This window comes from Phascolarctos cinereus, unplaced genomic scaffold, assembly GCF_003287225.1.
Source record: "Phascolarctos cinereus isolate Bilbo 61053 unplaced genomic scaffold, phaCin_HiC Scaffold_9;HRSCAF=440, whole genome shotgun sequence".
Taxonomy (NCBI): domain Eukaryota; kingdom Metazoa; phylum Chordata; class Mammalia; order Diprotodontia; family Phascolarctidae; genus Phascolarctos; species Phascolarctos cinereus.
In genome coordinates this window covers 66,879,859-66,898,439 of record NW_027556402.1, presented here as the reverse complement: position 1 = coordinate 66,898,439, position 18,581 = coordinate 66,879,859, and the positions used below count along the sequence as shown (strand labels likewise).

The window sequence follows — 18,581 nt, the reverse complement described above, 5'->3', positions numbered from 1 at the left end:
CTATTAACTCCAACCAGGAAAAAAAAAAGAATGCAAGTATTCTGGCATGATCCATTCTTCATAAAACCCATGTTGGCTCTTAGACATCACTGTTACACTTCTGAAATGCTCACAAACCATCCCTTTTACTACTGTCTGAGAATTTTGCCTGGAATCAGTCTCAATTGTTTTTAGTTAAAAGATTGTACCTATCATCCACTTGTCTTTTTCTTCCCTCCAAAATCATGACTTTTGCACCACTTACTCATCCAAATAGATGTCAGAACACAGGTAATACATTTTTTAATCCACTTTTCTTTTTCCCTAAGCAGAGTCATAACTAGGAATTTTTGCGGGGCTGCTTACTAAACCGGCAAATGACATTAAACCTTCCCAGTTTGAGAAGGGAAGATGGAAGATTGTGATGTTGTGTAGGGGCAAAATGAGTGGGAGCTCACCTCATTCCACTAGCTGGGACCTTTTTTATTTCAGCAAATTGGACAACAACAAGACAGAAAATCATCATAACATCATAACAGATATGCACAGAACCCAACACTGACCAATGCCCAAAAATCTTCATCTTTGGTCCTCTGGAAGGATGTTAGTTGTTGCATTGAGCAGAGTTCTCAAGTCTTTCAAAGTTATTCTTCTTTGTAATATCATTGTTATTGTGTAAATTATTCTCCTGGTACTGGTCACTTCTCTCTGCATCAGTTCATACTGGTATTTCCAGTCTTCTCAGAAGCTAGCACAGGGCCTGACATGTAGCAAGCACGCAGCAAACACCTGTTCCTCCTTCCAATTAATTTTGACATTTTTTATGGTACAATAACATTTCATTACATTCTTATACCATAATTTGTTTAGTTATTCCCCAATTAAACGGATACCCCCGTAGCTTCCAGTTTTTTTTGCTGCTATAACAAAGAGCTGCTATCAATATTTTTGTATACTTGGGTCCTTTTCCTGTCTTTGCTCTCTTTGGGGTATAAGCCTCATAGTATCACCAAGTAAAACAATATTATTCACAGTTTATTGACTTTGGGGGCATATTTCCAAATTGCTTTCCAGAGTAGCTGGACTAATTCATCAACAGTACACATTAGTGTGCCTGCTTTTCCACAGCGCTTCCAACAACTGTCATTTACCTTTTTTGCTATCTAATATATGAGAGTTGAGATGGGATATTTTTTCGTGATTGAAAAAATGCTTTTTAAAGCAGAGGTACAATAGCTGGCCCCTTTCAGCATCCTTATCATGAAAACTTTTATATCAATTCTGTTTTTCTAGAAAATGGTGATAATTGGTATTAATTTTTTACTTTTGTCTATTTCCTGTTTTTAGGAATCAACAGATTGGGTTGGAGCTATTGTAATATTATCCCATGACATGTTGTCTTTGCTCTTTCTTTTAATTGGGTCTTTACTTTGACCTTCACTTCTAACTAGCTGATGATATGATGGGACACAGTTAATTCTGAAGAGAATGCTATGTCTATAATGAGTCACTTATTAACTTTAACATATTTTCAGTTTTATTTTGTATATCACTCAGTGCTCATCTGGCTTATTGTCTCCCAGCTCTTTCCTTGAAGCAGTCATGATTTGCAGGCGAAAGGCTCCTGATCATGGTCCTCAAGTAGCCTTTGATTTCTTGTTCTCATCCTTAATTTTTCAACGTAGGTTGAAAAGTCTCTTCCTTAGTGCCCACTTTCACACGGATACCACTGAGTGCTGAGGCGTATGTTGACAGAGTTCAAAGGATTTTGTCAAGTTCTTAATAGGCCTTGTATACTTCGTCTTCTTCATTGGATATTGGCACATAAGCTGCAATTATCTTCATGGTGGTCTGTTTGCTTATGCTTTTCGTGTGGAATACTGTAAGGTGAGATGACTAAGTATTTCATGAAATTATGTTTACTTTTGCCTTTGGGAACAGGATGAAACCAGCCCCCTGCCAACTCATTTATTTGCCTCTCCAAGGAGAACCTGAGAACTGTCTTTCCATTGAGCTCTAACTTTTTTATGCCTTCTGGTTTAATTTACAGCAAAAATGTCAGTGTTGATGTGGTTTAGTCCCTCCACTAGTGTTATCAACTTGTTGACAATGGAGAAAAGTCATACCTAGAAAATGCCAACATTTAAGTTGATGTTTGTAAACAGTCTGTGAACTGTGTAATTTTTAGATCCACTTTTCCTTTTTTATCATTCTGCTGCCATCACACTGGAGAACTCACAAGTCCGAGGGGCATTTTGGCCATTTTTTCCCCATTCCATGGAATGCTGAGGCCATAACAAACCCCTTCTTTGTGTCCAAACTTCTGGTCATGTAATCCTTTCCCCATTTAGCTAGGCTGGTCCCAAATATAGTCTGTTGCCAAACCCATATTTAAAGTTTTTCCAGCTTTGTGTAAGATCTGCTAGCTAGAACTTGCATCCTGGCCTGGCTTTCATGAACCTCAGGTCTTATTCACATCACAATGAAGAGTAGGACTTAAATGGAGGAAGATAATGCCCACTTTGTACATAATGCTTCTGAAACATTTTGAATTCCTTCATAGGCAGGGGAAAGTGCTATGTAAGAAAAAATAACTCCTGGAGAAAAATTTAGTATGTCTACCAATTGCTAATTTGGGAAAATAGCTTAAGTTCCATGGTTCAGCTTATATAATGTATGTAGATATGTCTCCAACTATGGAGGAAACTAACTCTTCATATATACCTTACTTTAAAATTATAGGAATTATAGGCCAATATTAGATTCATGTATAGTCAATGTAAAAACATTGTTGAATAAGGGAAGACTCTGAAAGAACACCATAGAAAATGCTCTCACATCTTTCTATCACCTGACTACAGAACAGAATTTCATCAAATTTCATTATTTTGGCTAATCTACTTCTAGAAGTATGTTAGAAGGCCGAAAAATGTGAAATTAAAATGGGGGTGGTCTTTGGAATAGTCCCAAAGACTTAGAGAAATAGCATGATTTGTATGTCTCTTCTGTTCAGTAAGATTTTTATCATGCATATGGTAATTAAGCCTGTGATGCTGCCCCATTAATAATAATCACTGTATGACTTAAACATTCATTAAAGAAAGATTTATACAGTATTTGGCAGACTTTATGAATTATCGGTAATAATGAAATGGATTTCTCCAAATGAAAGAATACTTTGCGTCAGAACTATATGAGTTTTGACCACATTCTCTGACACTTTATACATTCAAATACTGGTTGGGTAGATATTCATGGAGCACCTAGAATTGTACTGAGAATTGCAGAAGATGCAAAAGAAATATAGGACATCATCTCTTAAGGAGGTTACGGTTTGATTGAGATACAACTAATGATATACTTATAACTAGCATTTTTATAGCACTTTAAAGTTTGCAAAGCACGTCATATATATTAGCTCACTTAATTGAACTAGCATGGGCAAAACAATTATATTTATTAACTCTCTGGAAATGGTGAGCATTCCCTTGTATTTTAGGTGTGTGAGGGAGAAACCATTAACTTAGGCACAGGCAGGCCTTCTTCGGTGACACTGATAATGCTGTTTATTCTAGCTGGAGTGAAAGGTTCACATTTGGGGATTGAGTAGATTGGGGGAAGATAAGGCTTTGTCCTAAGCCCTCTTTTTCTGCAATTCTCTTGATGACTTCATCAACTACTATGAGTTTTATTTGTGTATGGCTTCCAAGATACACAGAAGTGTGTGTGCATGCATAAATTATTTATATATAATATATAAATCCATACATTTACACATAAACATGTCCATATATGCATATACAAATATACCTATGTATAAGATTCTATATGTGGTTCATCTGCATTTCCCATTTTTGTTCTCTTTATTATCATTTCTACTTCCCCTATGAGTACATCTGGGATTGTGCTGTTAGTCTTAAGTGTGCTAGTTCTGCTATCCTTGATGGAGAAAACAGGCTGTGATAATGATTTTTACAAATCTCATCCATTTGTCTTCTGTTTGTTGACCTCTTTGCATTTTCATCCTTAAATGCCCTTGGGATGACTTTATTTAGTTGGATACCTTGCCAAGATTCTTAAACTAGTTTTACCCTCTACAGTTTCTGCTTTATGAGATGAACCTACTCATAATTATCCATCATCCTTCTTTGTCAGATTTGACAAACAAGTTTATATTCTGTCTCTGTGCTGCCTTTGGCAGTCACCTCTTTCCGTCTGGCACGGAAGTTAGATGTTTGTTGACTAAGGTATTTTCTGGGCTCTTTTGCTATCCTCTTTTTGTTAATTAGTTTACATTGGTTAAACTAAAGTACAAAATCATTATAATCAATATCGGTATGATTTCTGTGGTCTAGGTTCTGAATTTTGTTTGTCAGTTACTTGTTTAAATGGTTCTAGATCAAGTTGTATAAATTGCATACCATAATTTATTGTGTCTTGCCTTTAAAAAAAAAAACAAATTCTGATCTTAGGTCTGATAATTTGATGGCCTGTCTGTGCATAGAAAGTTAATTCAGGAAAAAAGTGCTTTGTCAGAAACAAGCCTTGCTGTTAAATATGTCTTATTTCATTTTTTGGTGGTATTATCCGGTGCTCACTGTTGTCCCATGCTTGCATTTCTTTTTTCAAAGAAAGCATCCAAGATGCAAAGGCACGAGACTTCTGTGTAATCCTTAGATTTTGTCCTCTCTCCTTCCTTTTTCTCAAACTAGACTTTCCCATATATTTCTCCATGTCTTCACCCTTTTCCACTTTTGCATTACGATCACCAAGTATAAGAATGTTAATTTAATTTGGAGGGTCTTATTAAGTTCTTTGTAGAATTTCTTTACCTGTCCATCCCCAGCAACTGATGTTGGTATATAAGCTGCAGTTATTTCCATAGTAGTCTTAGTTGGAAATACTCATCTCTGGTATGATGACCATATGCCCCATAAAGTAATGTTTCATGTTGCTCCTGGACATAACAATAAAATCCACTCCACTCTTGCCTCTCTAAGAATATCTGTGAGTCATTCTTCTGTTAGCCATACTTAACTTCTTTCCTTTCTTTTTGTTTGTAGCAAGAATGTCAACTCATAGGCTCATCAGTTGGTGATGATTAAAATTAAAAAAAACAAACCAAACCAAACTTTTTTTTGGCCATGACTATTTGTGAAACAAAGGAAAATACAAAATGGGTCTCAGTCTTGTTTTAGTACTTTCCTGCTTCTTCAGTAATCATGGTAGAGAGTCAGAGGGTGTAAAAGGGTGCTAACAATCAGGTTTGGGGTTATTTTGTTTTGACTGTCTCTACACTTTAATTTTGACTTTTGGTAAATGTTAGGTGTTTTATCCATTGACAAATGAGTAGACATTTTTGCAGGAGAAGTTGCAACATATCAATTATTTAATTTATACACTCAGAGATCCCAGAAATAATGAGATTAGATACCAATTATCTGTATAAGAACTTTTCATTCCTCAGTTTACTGAGTAACTAGAACATTCTGCTCTTTTAAAGATAGGCACCTGCCTTTTGTTTTACTAAGCCCATATTTTAGAAATCCTCCATCAGTGAATACTAATTTTTAATAAAATATAGTAGCTATGATGTATATCTAATTTTATGCTTGTTATACTTTTCCCATTGTACACATCTGGAAAGTCCTTCTCCTGACTGTCCCCAATCTTTTTTTATTTAACATTTCATAGAAGTGCTAGGGAAAGACGAAATTGCGTTGAAATCCCAAGGCGTGCAACTAGATAAAATATGAAAATAGAGAATTATAATCAAATTGGGATTTAGTTCAATTCAAAAAGCAATGTATTAAGTTCACCCTATTTTCCAGGCTCAGGTCTAGGTACTGGGGATAAAGAGTCAAAATGATAAACTCCTTAAATTGCTTATGTCGCAGAGATTGGCTCTGTTGTGTGTGTGTTCTATGTTATGTCACCTCTGTTTCAATAAATTATCTTTGGTTTTGAGCTGAAACAAAGTTCTTTGACTCAGACTGTGCCAGAAGCACTGTTGGTGGAGCTCTATATTGATCCAGCCACTTGGAATTAGATCTCTCCCCCACCAAAGACACCAGACTAGGCAGATGCTATGACTCAGTAATAACAGTACTAGACATAAACCCCTGAAAGAGATCAACAAAAGAGGAAAAGGACCCTTATGCACAAAAATGTCTATAGCAACTCTTTTTATAATAGCAAAAACCCCTGGAGACTTAAGGCAATGCTCTCTTCTTAGGGAATGGCTAAACAGACTTTGGCATATGAATGTAATGGAACATTATCATTAAGCCTTAAAAATGGCAAAATGTGGAGTTCTAGGGGATATTGGAAAAGCTTCTATGGATTTAAGCAGAGGAAAGTGAACAGTACTAGATGAACAATTTATACAATGACAGCAACATTATGAAGAAAAGCCATTTTGAAAGACTTGAGTACTGTGTTTAATGTAGTGACAAACCTCAGTTCCATAGGACAAATGATGAAGCATGTTCTTTACCTCTTGCCAGAGAGATGACGAAGTTAAAATGCAAAATGAGACATACTTTTTTCATACGTAGTCAATAGGAATTTTGACGTGACTGTGTGTATTTATTTATGAGGGTTTCATTTTTTCTTATTGCTTAACAGGGGGAGGGGGAACATGAAGAGAGGAAAATTGGGGGAAAATGAAATTAATTCTAGGGGAAAAGAAACTTGGAAAGAGGGCGTCCTAGATTAGGATACAAAATGAGCAAAGATGCAGAGATTAGAAAGCCAGGTAGTATGCAAAAAAAATTGCAAATATTCTTATTGGCCTGGGCTACAGGGTATGTGAGAGATTTTTAAAAGCAATAAGATAGGAAAGATAGGCTGAAAAAATGAGACACCATTGAAGGTCTTTGAGCAAGGGAATGACATGGTCAGAGCCTCCATTAGGCATTTTTACTCATCAGCAGTGTGTGTCAAGAATGAAAATTTCTCTGAGCACTCAGATCTACTTAGTAACTACCAGATGCTAGGTCTGATGATATAATCATATGCATACTTTTGCAATTCTGTTGTGGTCAGTAGTGCTTTGCATATAGTAGATGTTTAGTTAATATTTATTTTACATGGACAGAGGTTCCAAATTACAAGCCCTACAACACTCCTGAGTGCAGCTCCAATCAGATTAAAAAATAATTGGGAAATATTTAACAAAATAAATAAAAATATGGTACAACATAAATAATGCTAATATGTGGTTTTCCTAGTCAGTATTTGGCTAGCAGGAATACTTATATACTATTTAGTGGCCCCTATTTCTATGCAAGTTTGACACTACTGCTCTGGGAGGCTCTAGTCACAATGCTTCAGTGGTAAGTATGGGGCGGGGGTGGGGGGGGGAGGATTCCTTACCATAATTCTTAAAGATGGTAAGGATGGTAAAGGCAATGTGGTATAGCCAGAAAGACCATGGAACCAAGAATTGGGAGAAGTGAATCCAATGCTGATGAGTGATGAGAGGAGGGGGTATGAGACAAGATGATCCTTAAGGTCCTTTCCTAGATCTAACATTCTGTATGATTTTGTGTGTGTGTGTGTGTGTGTGTGTGTATACCTTTAAAATCTAGAACCACATTTTCATTTCTTGTATATTGTCTATACAATGTATAATATATGCTAAGTTTTCCCCCACTGGAAAAATGCCCCAATTGCCTCCTGATGGGTAAACATTGGCATCATAATCATACTGTAACACGTTTCTTATTTGGCATTTTGTAATGAGCAATGTTGTTATGGATACCTATAGCACTTTAAAAATATTCATTAGCATGCTTGATAGTCACTTTTGGCTTAATTTTTCAACCTGTTCTATTCAATTGATATGTAGAGGCTTCTCTTTAACATGTTTCCTCTATTTGCAAGACACATTTGTGAGGAGGAAGGGAGGGATGGATGTTAGTAGGAGGCTATTGAGGAAGGGCCAGGGGTGGCTGGTCAGTTCTCACCTGTGCATTGCTTTGGTTTCAGGTGTTCCAACTCCAAGCCAAGAAATCCTCCGGCACACGCTGAGCATGCTGGTTCGTGAGAGGAAAATCTACCCCACTCCAGATGGCTATTTTATTGTGACCCCACAGACTTATTTTATTACTCCCTCCCTCATAAGAACTAATAGTAAATGGTATCATTTGGATGAGAGGATACCTGACAGGACTCAGTGTACCTCTCCACAGCCAGGAACCATCACACCCTCCACCTCGGGCTGTGTCAGGGACAGAACATTACCCAAAAACCACTGCGACTCTTGTCATTGTTGTAGAGAAGACATGCACAGCATGCATGCATCTACGCTGCAGAGGAAAGCCACCAAGGACTGCCCCCCTTCACTATGCCAGTTGCCACCCACTGAAAAAAGTAAAAGTACTGTAAATTTTTCTTATAAGACAGAAACGCTTTCAAAACCTAAAGACAGTGAAAAACAGTCCAAAAAATTTGGGCTGAAGTTGTTTAGGCTAAGTTTTAAGAAAGACAAGACAAAACAACTAACTAATTTTTCTGCACAGTTTCCCCCAGAGGAATGGCCTCTGAGAGACGAGGAGACACCCACTACAATCCCCAGAGAGGTGGAAATGGAGATTATCAGACGCATTAACCCAGATCTGACCGTAGAAAATGTCATGAGGCATACTGCACTAATGAAGAAACTTGATGAAGAAAAAGCTCAGAGGAGCAAAACGGGGTCATCCGCCCACCACAGCGGGAGGAGTAAGAAGAACAGGAACCATCGGAAGACCCACGGCAAAGCTCGTTCCCATAGCAAGACACGGGGGTCCAAAGGAGGGGATCCTTCAGAGGGTTCTCATCTTGATATCACGGCAGACAGAGACTATGACCTGAACGATCCCGTGACTCGGTCACCACGGGAAGGCTGCTTCATTGTTGAACACAAAGGGGATCATTTCATCACGCACAGCCACCCTAACATGATTGAGCCTCACTTTCCCATGACCCCGGAATGGGATGTGTCTGGAGAACTGGCCAAGAGGAGGACTGAGATGCCTTTTCCTGAGCCTTCCCGGGGAAGTTCTCACTCGAAGGTCCATCGAAGTCACAGCCATACCCAGGATCGAAGGTCCAGGAATGAAAGGTCCAATAAAGCCAAGGAGAGATCCAGGTCAATGGATAATTCCAAAGGCCCTCTTGGTGCTGCTTCCTTAGGGATGACCGAAGACATGGCTGAAGCTTGTAGCCAAGATGATCCAACGCTCAGCCAATCTTATACTGACGATAGTACTTTAAGACCTGCACAGACTGTCAGTCACCAAAGGGCTTACATTGCATCCACAAACTATAAAGAGGTGTGTATACCTGAAGTTGTCAGTGGCAGCATTGACCCCCCCAGTTCTTGTAGCCTTTCGGAGCAAAGCAAACCTCTAGAGAGTTTGCCATCCTATAATGAACTCAATGCCTGTCCAACCAAGCTTCCATGGATGACTATTTTCAATGTAACACCTCCAGCGAGACGGTCCTCACTGCTCCATCACCTTTGGGAAAGAGCAAAGATGATCCTGATACTCTGACCTTGACTGATGGGATGAAAAAGCTGACCTCTTCTGAGAGGCAGCCCCAGCACCCCACCAGAGAACCTGTGGTGCACAAAGAGGAGTCCCCAAAGGGCCAAGGGGAGGCTTGGAAGCAATTTCTGGCCCAGTCACGGACCCCATTGCCAATGGACGACTGATCCCCCATCATGGCACAGAGTCTATCAGCCTAGATAAGATATTCAGCAAAGACACGCTCTTCAAACCGCTCCATAGCGCCCTGTCCATGAACAGTTATCACAAGCCAACCGTGTCCCTCCTGAAAGCTCACCCACAGTCATCTCCTGATGCTTTGCCAGGCCGCTGCGAGATCTTGGAACAGTCCCTGGCAGCCTCCGTCGGCCAAGCCATGCCCCTTTCCCAACGACAGCAGGAAGCCGGTGGAAACCAGGAAGCTTCCTTTGACTATTACAATGTCTCTGATGATGACGATTCTGAGGAAGGGGCACACAAGAACACGGAGGAGGAGAAGAATAGGGACGATGTGGGGACCATGCAGTGGCTGCTAGAGCGGGAAAAAGAAAGAGACCTACAGAGAAAATTCGAAAAGAACCTCACTCTCCTTGCCCCAAAGGAAAATGATAGCAGCAGCAGCCAGAGGGCAACACATTCTGCCCGGCTGGACAGCATGGACAGTAGCAGCATCACTGTGGACAGTGGATTTAATTCACCACGGTAAGAAATATATGTATTGGAGTGTGTGTGTATTTATTTTTCTGCATACACACTTATCTTTCAGTAATTTAGCCACTGTCAATCAGTAAGCATTTATTAAGCACCTACTGTGTGCCAGGGCTGGAGATGCAAAGAGAGGTAAAAGACACCTAACTACCCTCAAGAACCGTAATGTCTAATATCAGTCGATACTCAGATGCTCTTCCAGGCTCAGCTCTTTGATTGAGAATTCAGAGCTGTGGAACTGTTTTGTTAACAACTGTTTCTGACTTCTTTTTCAGGAATTGAAAAAAACAATGTTTCTGCAGCTGTAGAGATCACCAATCTGGACTGGTGGGTTGGCTCTTTCCCTCAGACCAATGTTTGTCTGCACTGAACTAATCTAGAGTGTTTTTAACTGAGAGTTTCTGACATCAGGGGTTTTCTTCCTCTGATGAAGCATCACCAGTGTTTAGAAAGTGAGGGCCCCCCAGCTCACACACCCCAACCCAATACAACAAACCAATTAGATAGGCATCTCTTTTTACACGACAAAACTAACTACTGCTGCCACACTCCCTTTCTGCCATTCTGTCTTCTCCCAGCACCCACATGCCTTTTCTGTTATTCTCCCTTCCGTAGTAGTGCCAGGAAACACTGTGGGAAGAGGGACTTCCCTTCCTCCCCTGAGTCTCCATTAAGTGATTTTAAAACTAGGGGAAATGTCAAATTTTCCTCCTTTATTAAAAAAAAAACTACGATCTTTTTTTTTTCAGATGGGGCTTGACACAGTGCATAAGGGGAAAGACATGGGAATTTTTTGTAAAGCACTTTGCAAACCTTAAAAGAACTATGTAGATGACAGTTGTTCATATTTGTCCCAACCAATTTGTGTAGTGATTTAATTGACATAAGGTACCCCAGTGAAGAAATATCTTCTACCAATGCATCTCTGTAGCCATTTTGCAAATGACAGAAGGTTCACCAAATAAGGGGTTGCCAGCTCTGATCTTTCTTAAATAAAATGTTCCCCAGCATTTAACTGCCTGATATAAAGAAGTATTAGGAGAGTTTCCTGTGGTATGGAGAGTTAAGTTGCTTGCCCAATCATATAGCCCATATGTGTCAGAGTTGAGACTTGAACCTGGCTCTCCTTGAGTTGGAGGCTGGTTCTCTGTCTTCTATATTGTATTGCCTCTGACTGTTGTTATTAATAATATTAATATTCTTTGTCACTATAGCTGTTCTATAGCAGCAGTAAAAATGGATAATCCCAAACTATTATTCATGGTGTTCCAAAAGTCTTAGCTTAGGGACAGCAAGGTGGCGCAGTGGATAGAGCATTGACCCTGAAGTCAGGAGGACCGGAATTCAAATCCGGCCTCAGACCAAACACTTGACGCTTACTAGCTGTGTGACCCTGGGCAAGTCACTTAACCCCAATTGCCTAAAAAAAGAAAGAGAAAAGAAAAGAAAAGTCTTAGCTTAAGAAAGCTTAAAAACTACACTAAGACACTCCATTTCTCTAGATAATAGCCCCCCACTTTTCAGGAAAGCTGAAAGCATTTTACAGTATAATAACTCCTGTTCCAATTTCTGTAGGGTTTTAAGATTTACAAAGTGCTTTTCCTTACCACAACACAGTGAGACAGCTGGTGTAGCAAGTTTGGTTCTATTATACCCATTTCTTGGATGAAGAAATTGAGGCTGAGAGAGGTTGAGTGACTTTACCCGAGGCTGTATAGCTAGCAGACCTTGGAGCCAGGATTTAAATCCAGGTCTCAGTACCCTTTCTATACCAAACTATATACTAAACCCAATCTCTGTGCAGTCAAGAAGAAGATGCTGAAAGACCATGTCCAAAGCAATGTAAGAGTTAAGTGATGGGACAGCAAAGCCAGAGAAGAGCTCCTTAGCTTACTTCCTTCTCAACCTCCTTTTGTGCTCAAAGAGCCCAGGTGACCTGGGGCTCTTATTTTCATTCCACTGTCTAATCCGGATTGGTGAATCTTAGATGCAGAAATACTGTTGAGAGGTCAGCCATTTCTTGAGCTGATTTCCAGCTCTCTTGGAGGTTGAAGCCAACTCCCCATTTCTTGATAGCTTAGCATTTTGACCATTACCTGGGTAGGGCCCTATATGGCATGGTTTATTTTTAGAATATAACTGAGCAATAATTCTAATTCGTTTTGAGACTCTCATTCCATCCGCTTAAATGCTTTGGCAACCCTGGAATGTCACAAAACCGAATTTGGGAATCACAGATTTACTTTGTCCAGTTTTAGGCTGTTTAAAAATCAGTTTCAACAGCCAATTTATCATTTTCTAGGAAACTTCTTTTTTTATTAAATTTCTTTTCCTAATGTAATGCTGATGTTTTTGCCTGCTTCTCTCCTCCTTCTTTCTCTGTTTTCCTTTCCTAATCTGTTCTTCTTTTGAATTCTGGTAGTGGTGGATCCCAGAGAAATTAAACCTTTAATCCTTAGTCAAACTTGAAAATAGTCCCTGGAAGAAGTGCCTGGCCATTCACCTGACTCCTTTCTACTGCAGTGGTATCTTCATCTACAGGATTTTTTCTCTATCTCTTTTCCACAAAACCATTTTCAATGCTACTCACAAGGCATTTTCCCAGCATCCCTGGCTCTCGTGAAGAGAAAGCTAGCGGGGTGTGGTCTAAAACACACTGGCACCGGGGAGCAATTGAGGATCTTTGAAACGTGTAATTCACCTCACGTTTCCACATGCCATATGTGGTTAGGGAACTTTTATCCTGCAGTAAGAACATTGGAGCCATTGTTTTCACCAGTATTACTCATGTTATTATTGGTATGGAATATACATTTTGGTTCTGTATTGAGGGGGGAGAGGGAGGGAATGGGTTTTTCTTAAAAAAAAACCACAGCTGTGCTTAAAAGTTAATATTTTGATATAATAGAAATCAAAGAATATGCTCTTTTATACGTATCTACATAAATAGCAGGCATTTATATAGAACTTTGAACTTTGCAAAGTACTTTACACATGCTAGCTAATTTGACCCTCACAATTAAGGTAGGTGCTATTATTGTTCCCATTTAACAGATGGAAATTGAAGCCAAGAGAGCAAGTGACTCACTCATACAGGTCTTAAGTGTCTGAGGCAGGGTTTGCACTTGGGTCCTGCTGACTCCAGAGAACAGCAGTGAATCTCCCATGTCCCCTTGCTGCCTCCATGAGTATTTTCTTGGATTTGCTCTATAAAAATAATTTCTTAAATCTCCTTTTAATAATGCTATTGAAGAGCTACTGCAACCTTCCTGAACTTCTCCATTTTAATAATTTAGGGCTTTTGAGTCTTGTTCTGTTGTGTTAGCTTTTGGAATAATAGAGTGATCTACTCCCCCAATTGTTTTCACTTGCAGTTTGATGTAGTAGAAAAGGCATTGGCTCTGGAGTCAGAGAGCCTTCCTGTGACATGAACATTGTGACCTTTGGGAGGTCCCCTGGCACCCTTTAGCCTTAGTATCCTCACCTGTGAAATGGTGGGGTTGGACTAGTTCTGATCTAGGATTCATTGATCCTTTAGTCGAGCAATGTTATAATACCTGCAGAGGCATATATTGTCTTCTGTGGTCACCTAAGAGGACCAGGGCAGTGCATATTCCTGTAGGAAATGAGGATGCTATCTTAGCCCAATGGATGTGATTGTCCCTTATTCTTAAAGAGAGCTGTTCTGTTGAATACTGTCTCTTGTCTTAGCTTCGAGTCTTACCCTTACACCTATGCAGGTTCTAGCCAATGTCACCTATCTATTCTTTCTCATTGTTTAGTCATTTGTCAGTCGTGTCTAACTCTTTGTGACCCCAATTGGGGTTTTGTTGGCAGAAATACTGGAGTGGTTTCCCATTTCCTTCTCCAGCTCATTTTACAGATGGAGAAACTGAAGCAAACAGGGTTAAGTGACTTGCCCAGGGTCACACAGCTAGTAAATGTCTGAGGTGAGATTTGAATTCAGAAAGCTGAATTTTTTGAGATTAGATTCACCTCTACACCCTGATGATTCAGTGGAGGAGAATGTTAGTGAAGGATGAGATCTGATGCTAATAAGTGATAGCGATATCTTAGAACACCTACTATGTTCCAGGTACCATGCTAGGTGCAAAGATAAAACTAAAACAGCCCCTTTCCTCAAGAGCTTACATTCTATTAGGAATGACAGATACTTTAAGACAATAACTTAGATGCTCTAAAGCTGACGCAAGAAAAGGAGCTGATAACTGCAGCTTAAATACAGGTCCTGGGACTGGACCAGGGATTTCATTGCTGTATAGAGAACTCACAGGTGAGTATTATCCCTTTACCAAGGCAGGTTGCCATCTGCCATTGATAGTCTCAGAAAGTTGCTTAGAGCATGGAGAGGTTATATGCCTTTATCCAGGGTCACACAGCCTATATGTGTCAGAGGTTAGTAGGAACACAGGTCCTTCTGGCTTCAAGGTGAGCTTGCTATCCACTATACCGTGTCATTTCTCATAACTACAATCCCCCAAGACATAAATCACCAATGTTTCTGGGAATACTCTATGAAACGCAAGCGTAGCTAAGATATTTAACATATTGCAAACACATCTAGTTCAATGAAGTGTGAATGTTTGTCAGCATTGTGAGCAAAACCACATGGACCAGGTTCTTCTGACCTAGAGACCTGTGGAATGATCAGGGTTCATTTGACATATAATATAGAAACAGGAACTCTGATTGGAGAAGTGTTCCTACGGCTCACGTTTCTGTTTGGTCATTGTTTCTTTTCGTGATTTCTTGCTCAAAGTAATCATTTTGGATATCACAAAAAGTATTAATGCATCAAGTGGTTCTATTCAGCAGGAAAGATGCTGGATTTCTCAACACCTTAGTTTATTTTCATTGAAAATAACAACCTATTATTCAGCCCCTAAATGAAATATCTTTTTGAAACTTAGCATCCTGATCCCAGTAGATCTTGAAGGCTTCCTACCCTTTTCCACTCGTTGCCTAAACCACAGGGCAATGAATTAGCTATGGCAACCTACAAAATAAGTATGGTGCATGGAGAAGAATACTGAATTTGAAGTTAGAGGATCTTGGTCAGTTAGTCAGTAAACAGAGGATAGAGTGCTAGGTCACAAAGACCTGAATTCAAATATGTCCTCAGATTCTTCAAAGTCAAGCCGTTTTCCTCTGCGTCAGTTTCCTCAGCTGTAAAATGGAAATAATGAAAGCATTTAACCTTGCAAGGTTGTTCTGAGTATCAAATAATTAATATTTGTAAAGCACTTGTGCCTGGCACATAACCTACACACACACACACACACACACACACACACACACACACATACACGTTCCCACATTCCCCTCCAGGCATCAGGCACTGTGCTAAGTTCTGGGAATACAAAGAAAGGCAAAAGATAGTCCCTGCCCTTAAGGAGCTTATAATCTATTGGGAGAAGACAACAAAATGAAGCAGAAAAGGAGAGAAGGCAGGGTAAGAAGGCACCCAGTACAGGGGCCATGATGAAGTCCAGGGATGCAGCCAGATAGGAAATAAAGAGAAGGCTGACCTGGGTTCTCTCCTTAAATGGAGATTCTGAAAGGTTAGGTCTCTATTTCCATCAGAAACAGGGAGAGGCCCTGGGGCAGATGGTACTGAAGGAGGTATGAGTTCCAGGGCTGCTGTGATCTGAGAAGTTCCTGGGGAGGCATGATCCATCATTCTCCAGAAGACCAGGAATGCAGCCCGGTGTCAAATAATAGCCCCTATTCTAGGTCCCAGAAGGCCCTTCCTTGATATAAAGCCACATTGATTACCCAGTTGCTAGCTGGGGTTATGATAGAGAAGTCCAGAGTCAAGCCTTGTGAAAAATGAAGGGTCAGACTTCATCCTTCCGTATGTGGCAAGGATGGGCAAGTCCATTAACCTCTTTGCTTATGCTTATCCTTTTTTTTTTGATAGCCTAGAGATCTTTAATACAGTTACATCCTAATTAGTGTTAATAATGAATCCCATGAAGAGGTCACACTATTCAAATTTGTACTGCATATTTTCTCTGAGCTGGAACCAATTACCCATATCTTACATAACTGTGACTTCAAATAGTGCAAATTCAAATAAATGCCACCACTTTGTATGGAATTCATTATTTTACCAATTGGGTACTAGCTGTAATATCAAATAGAACAATTACTTTTGATTAAAAAATAAGGCATCTGAAAAAGATGATTTATAAAAGGTATCATCATCTTCCCTACCACCCCACCTCTTGCCCCAAAAGGAAAAAGCGACTTCATTAAAGGAAAATCCCCAGTAACCTCCTGAGTAGTTTGCTACTTTAAAGGAAAAAGAAGCTCTGTAATGTGATGTGCCCTTGTTAATGTTCTGTGAGACAAAATTAAATAGGTCCTCAAGGAGGTTATGACAGTGTAATCCTTTGAGGGTTCACATGTACCAAAACCTATTTTCTCAAAAATTAGTTTTTGGCTTATTTGCAAAGTCCTGATTTTTCACTTGCAAGAAATCTGATGGTGCATTGTAATGGATCATAATGGATGCCCTTAAAGCCTCTGTCTATTTTGATGAAACAATTTGGTGGTGATAGAGCTGGCTATCTCTTATATAGCTTTCATAACTTTTCCATTAATGGTCTAAATCCATAGTAGTATCTACCATGTAGTTGCCTTTTTCTCAAGCCAAATGGTTGCCTTACTCCAGGAATGACTGTCCCCTGATGTGGTAAGAATAGGAAAACAGATACCTCAGAAGTGGTTGTGATACTTTTCTCAGGACCCAGGAAAAGCAAATTAGGAGATGGCTGTACTCGAAATCCTTGGGAACAGAGGGTCGTTGTTGTCATAGTTTCTCTTGCTATGCATTTATCTTCAGAAGTGATGCAGAGCCCAGTACAGTTGGTGGCAGCCCGCCAGCATTGAGCTAGAGTGGAATTGCCATATGATATTTTGCCTATCTCATAACTCTGATTTTCGGATTTCGTAGAACATAGTGAAGTCTGAGCCAAAAGCAAGGTCCATTCTTGCTCCAAATTCAGAGATTTTCTTCTGAGCAGTACCTGTTCCTGATGTCTACACTTCAAGGATTGGTGATGTCTTTGGTATGGTTGTGGTGGCCAGAGGTGGCGTGGAGGGGCTTCCTTTCACTGACACAGAACACAGTTTGTCTCCGCCACATATTTGACCTTCACGAGTTGCAGTGGCCAAAACCATTTATCACCCTGCAGTGATAAGCTGGTGCTCCACTTACACACAGTCTGTCATTTGGCTGGTGCTTAGAGCCTTTCGAGGTGGGAGTTCTGAGTCAGCAGACATTCTCTGAGCACCTACTATGTTCCAGACTGTGCACTAGCCCTTAGAAATACTAACACCAAAACAAAACAGTTCCTACCCTTGAGTTTATGTTCTGTTGGGAGAAACAACATGTATGTCTATTAGTAAATATAGAAATATATGTAATCAAGTGGGGTCTTTAACACGTAGAATGGAAACATAATAAAATAATAATTAGTATTTATATAGCGTCTTTTATAAAGTGCTGCAAGTAATGTTTATAAACAATATTTATCGAGCATTTCATTTGATCCTCACAACAGGAGGTAAGTGATGTGATTTCCATTTTACAGTTGAGGAAACTAAGGCAGACAGGTGATATGATTTCCCCAAGGTCATACAGCTGGTAAGTGTCTGAGACTGGATTTGGAGAGGGCAGTCTAGAGGGAGATAAAAGGGAATTGGATGAAGGATGGATGCCAGTAGAAGAGTTGGCCTTGGGAAGAAAGAGGACAACTCCTTCATCAGAGACAGAAGTATATAGAATCTGACTGCCATTATCATACTCTTTGAGAATCCAAGGTCATATCCATCCCATGATGGGGCCCTGGCTTAAGACTTCAGTGGAAGAGAATTTCTTTAAATATCACCAAAGAGAATGTGAGGACTTCAAAGGGGGCAAATGATGGTAGTTTTAATATTTTTTAAGTGTAATGTTTAAGTATGATCATCTTGGCCTGTGAGGAGACTTTCATTTATTATTATATCCCAAGTAGGCTTATTTTTAAGGGGAGTGGGTACTTTTAATTTACTTATATTTATTATTATATATCATATATAATATATATTATATAAACATATATTACTTATAATTATTTATTCAACACTAAAAAAGAAAATAATTGAGATTATAGGGGGAAAAGACAACCCAATGAAAGTGATTGGATTATTTGGCTTTTTTTGTTTGGTTGGGTTTTTTGTATTGAAGACCCTTTATATGAAACTAAGGCACAAGTTAGAAAAATGGAAATTTATTACGCATCTCCATCACTTTGGGTATATTTTCTATTTGTTGGATATTACTCTTGGTTA

General features: G+C 39.5%; 1 protein-coding gene across 1 annotated transcript in view; it reads left to right on the top strand.

Moving 5' to 3' along the window:
- Positions 1-18,581, top strand: part of STOX2 (storkhead box 2) — a 155,992-nt gene that overhangs the window by 125,462 nt on the left and 11,949 nt on the right. The window contains 3 exon segments of the mRNA XM_021007603.2: positions 7,972-9,420; positions 9,423-9,622; positions 9,625-10,217. Coding sequence (XP_020863262.1) covers positions 7,972-9,420; positions 9,423-9,622; positions 9,625-10,217 — 2,242 coding nt within the window.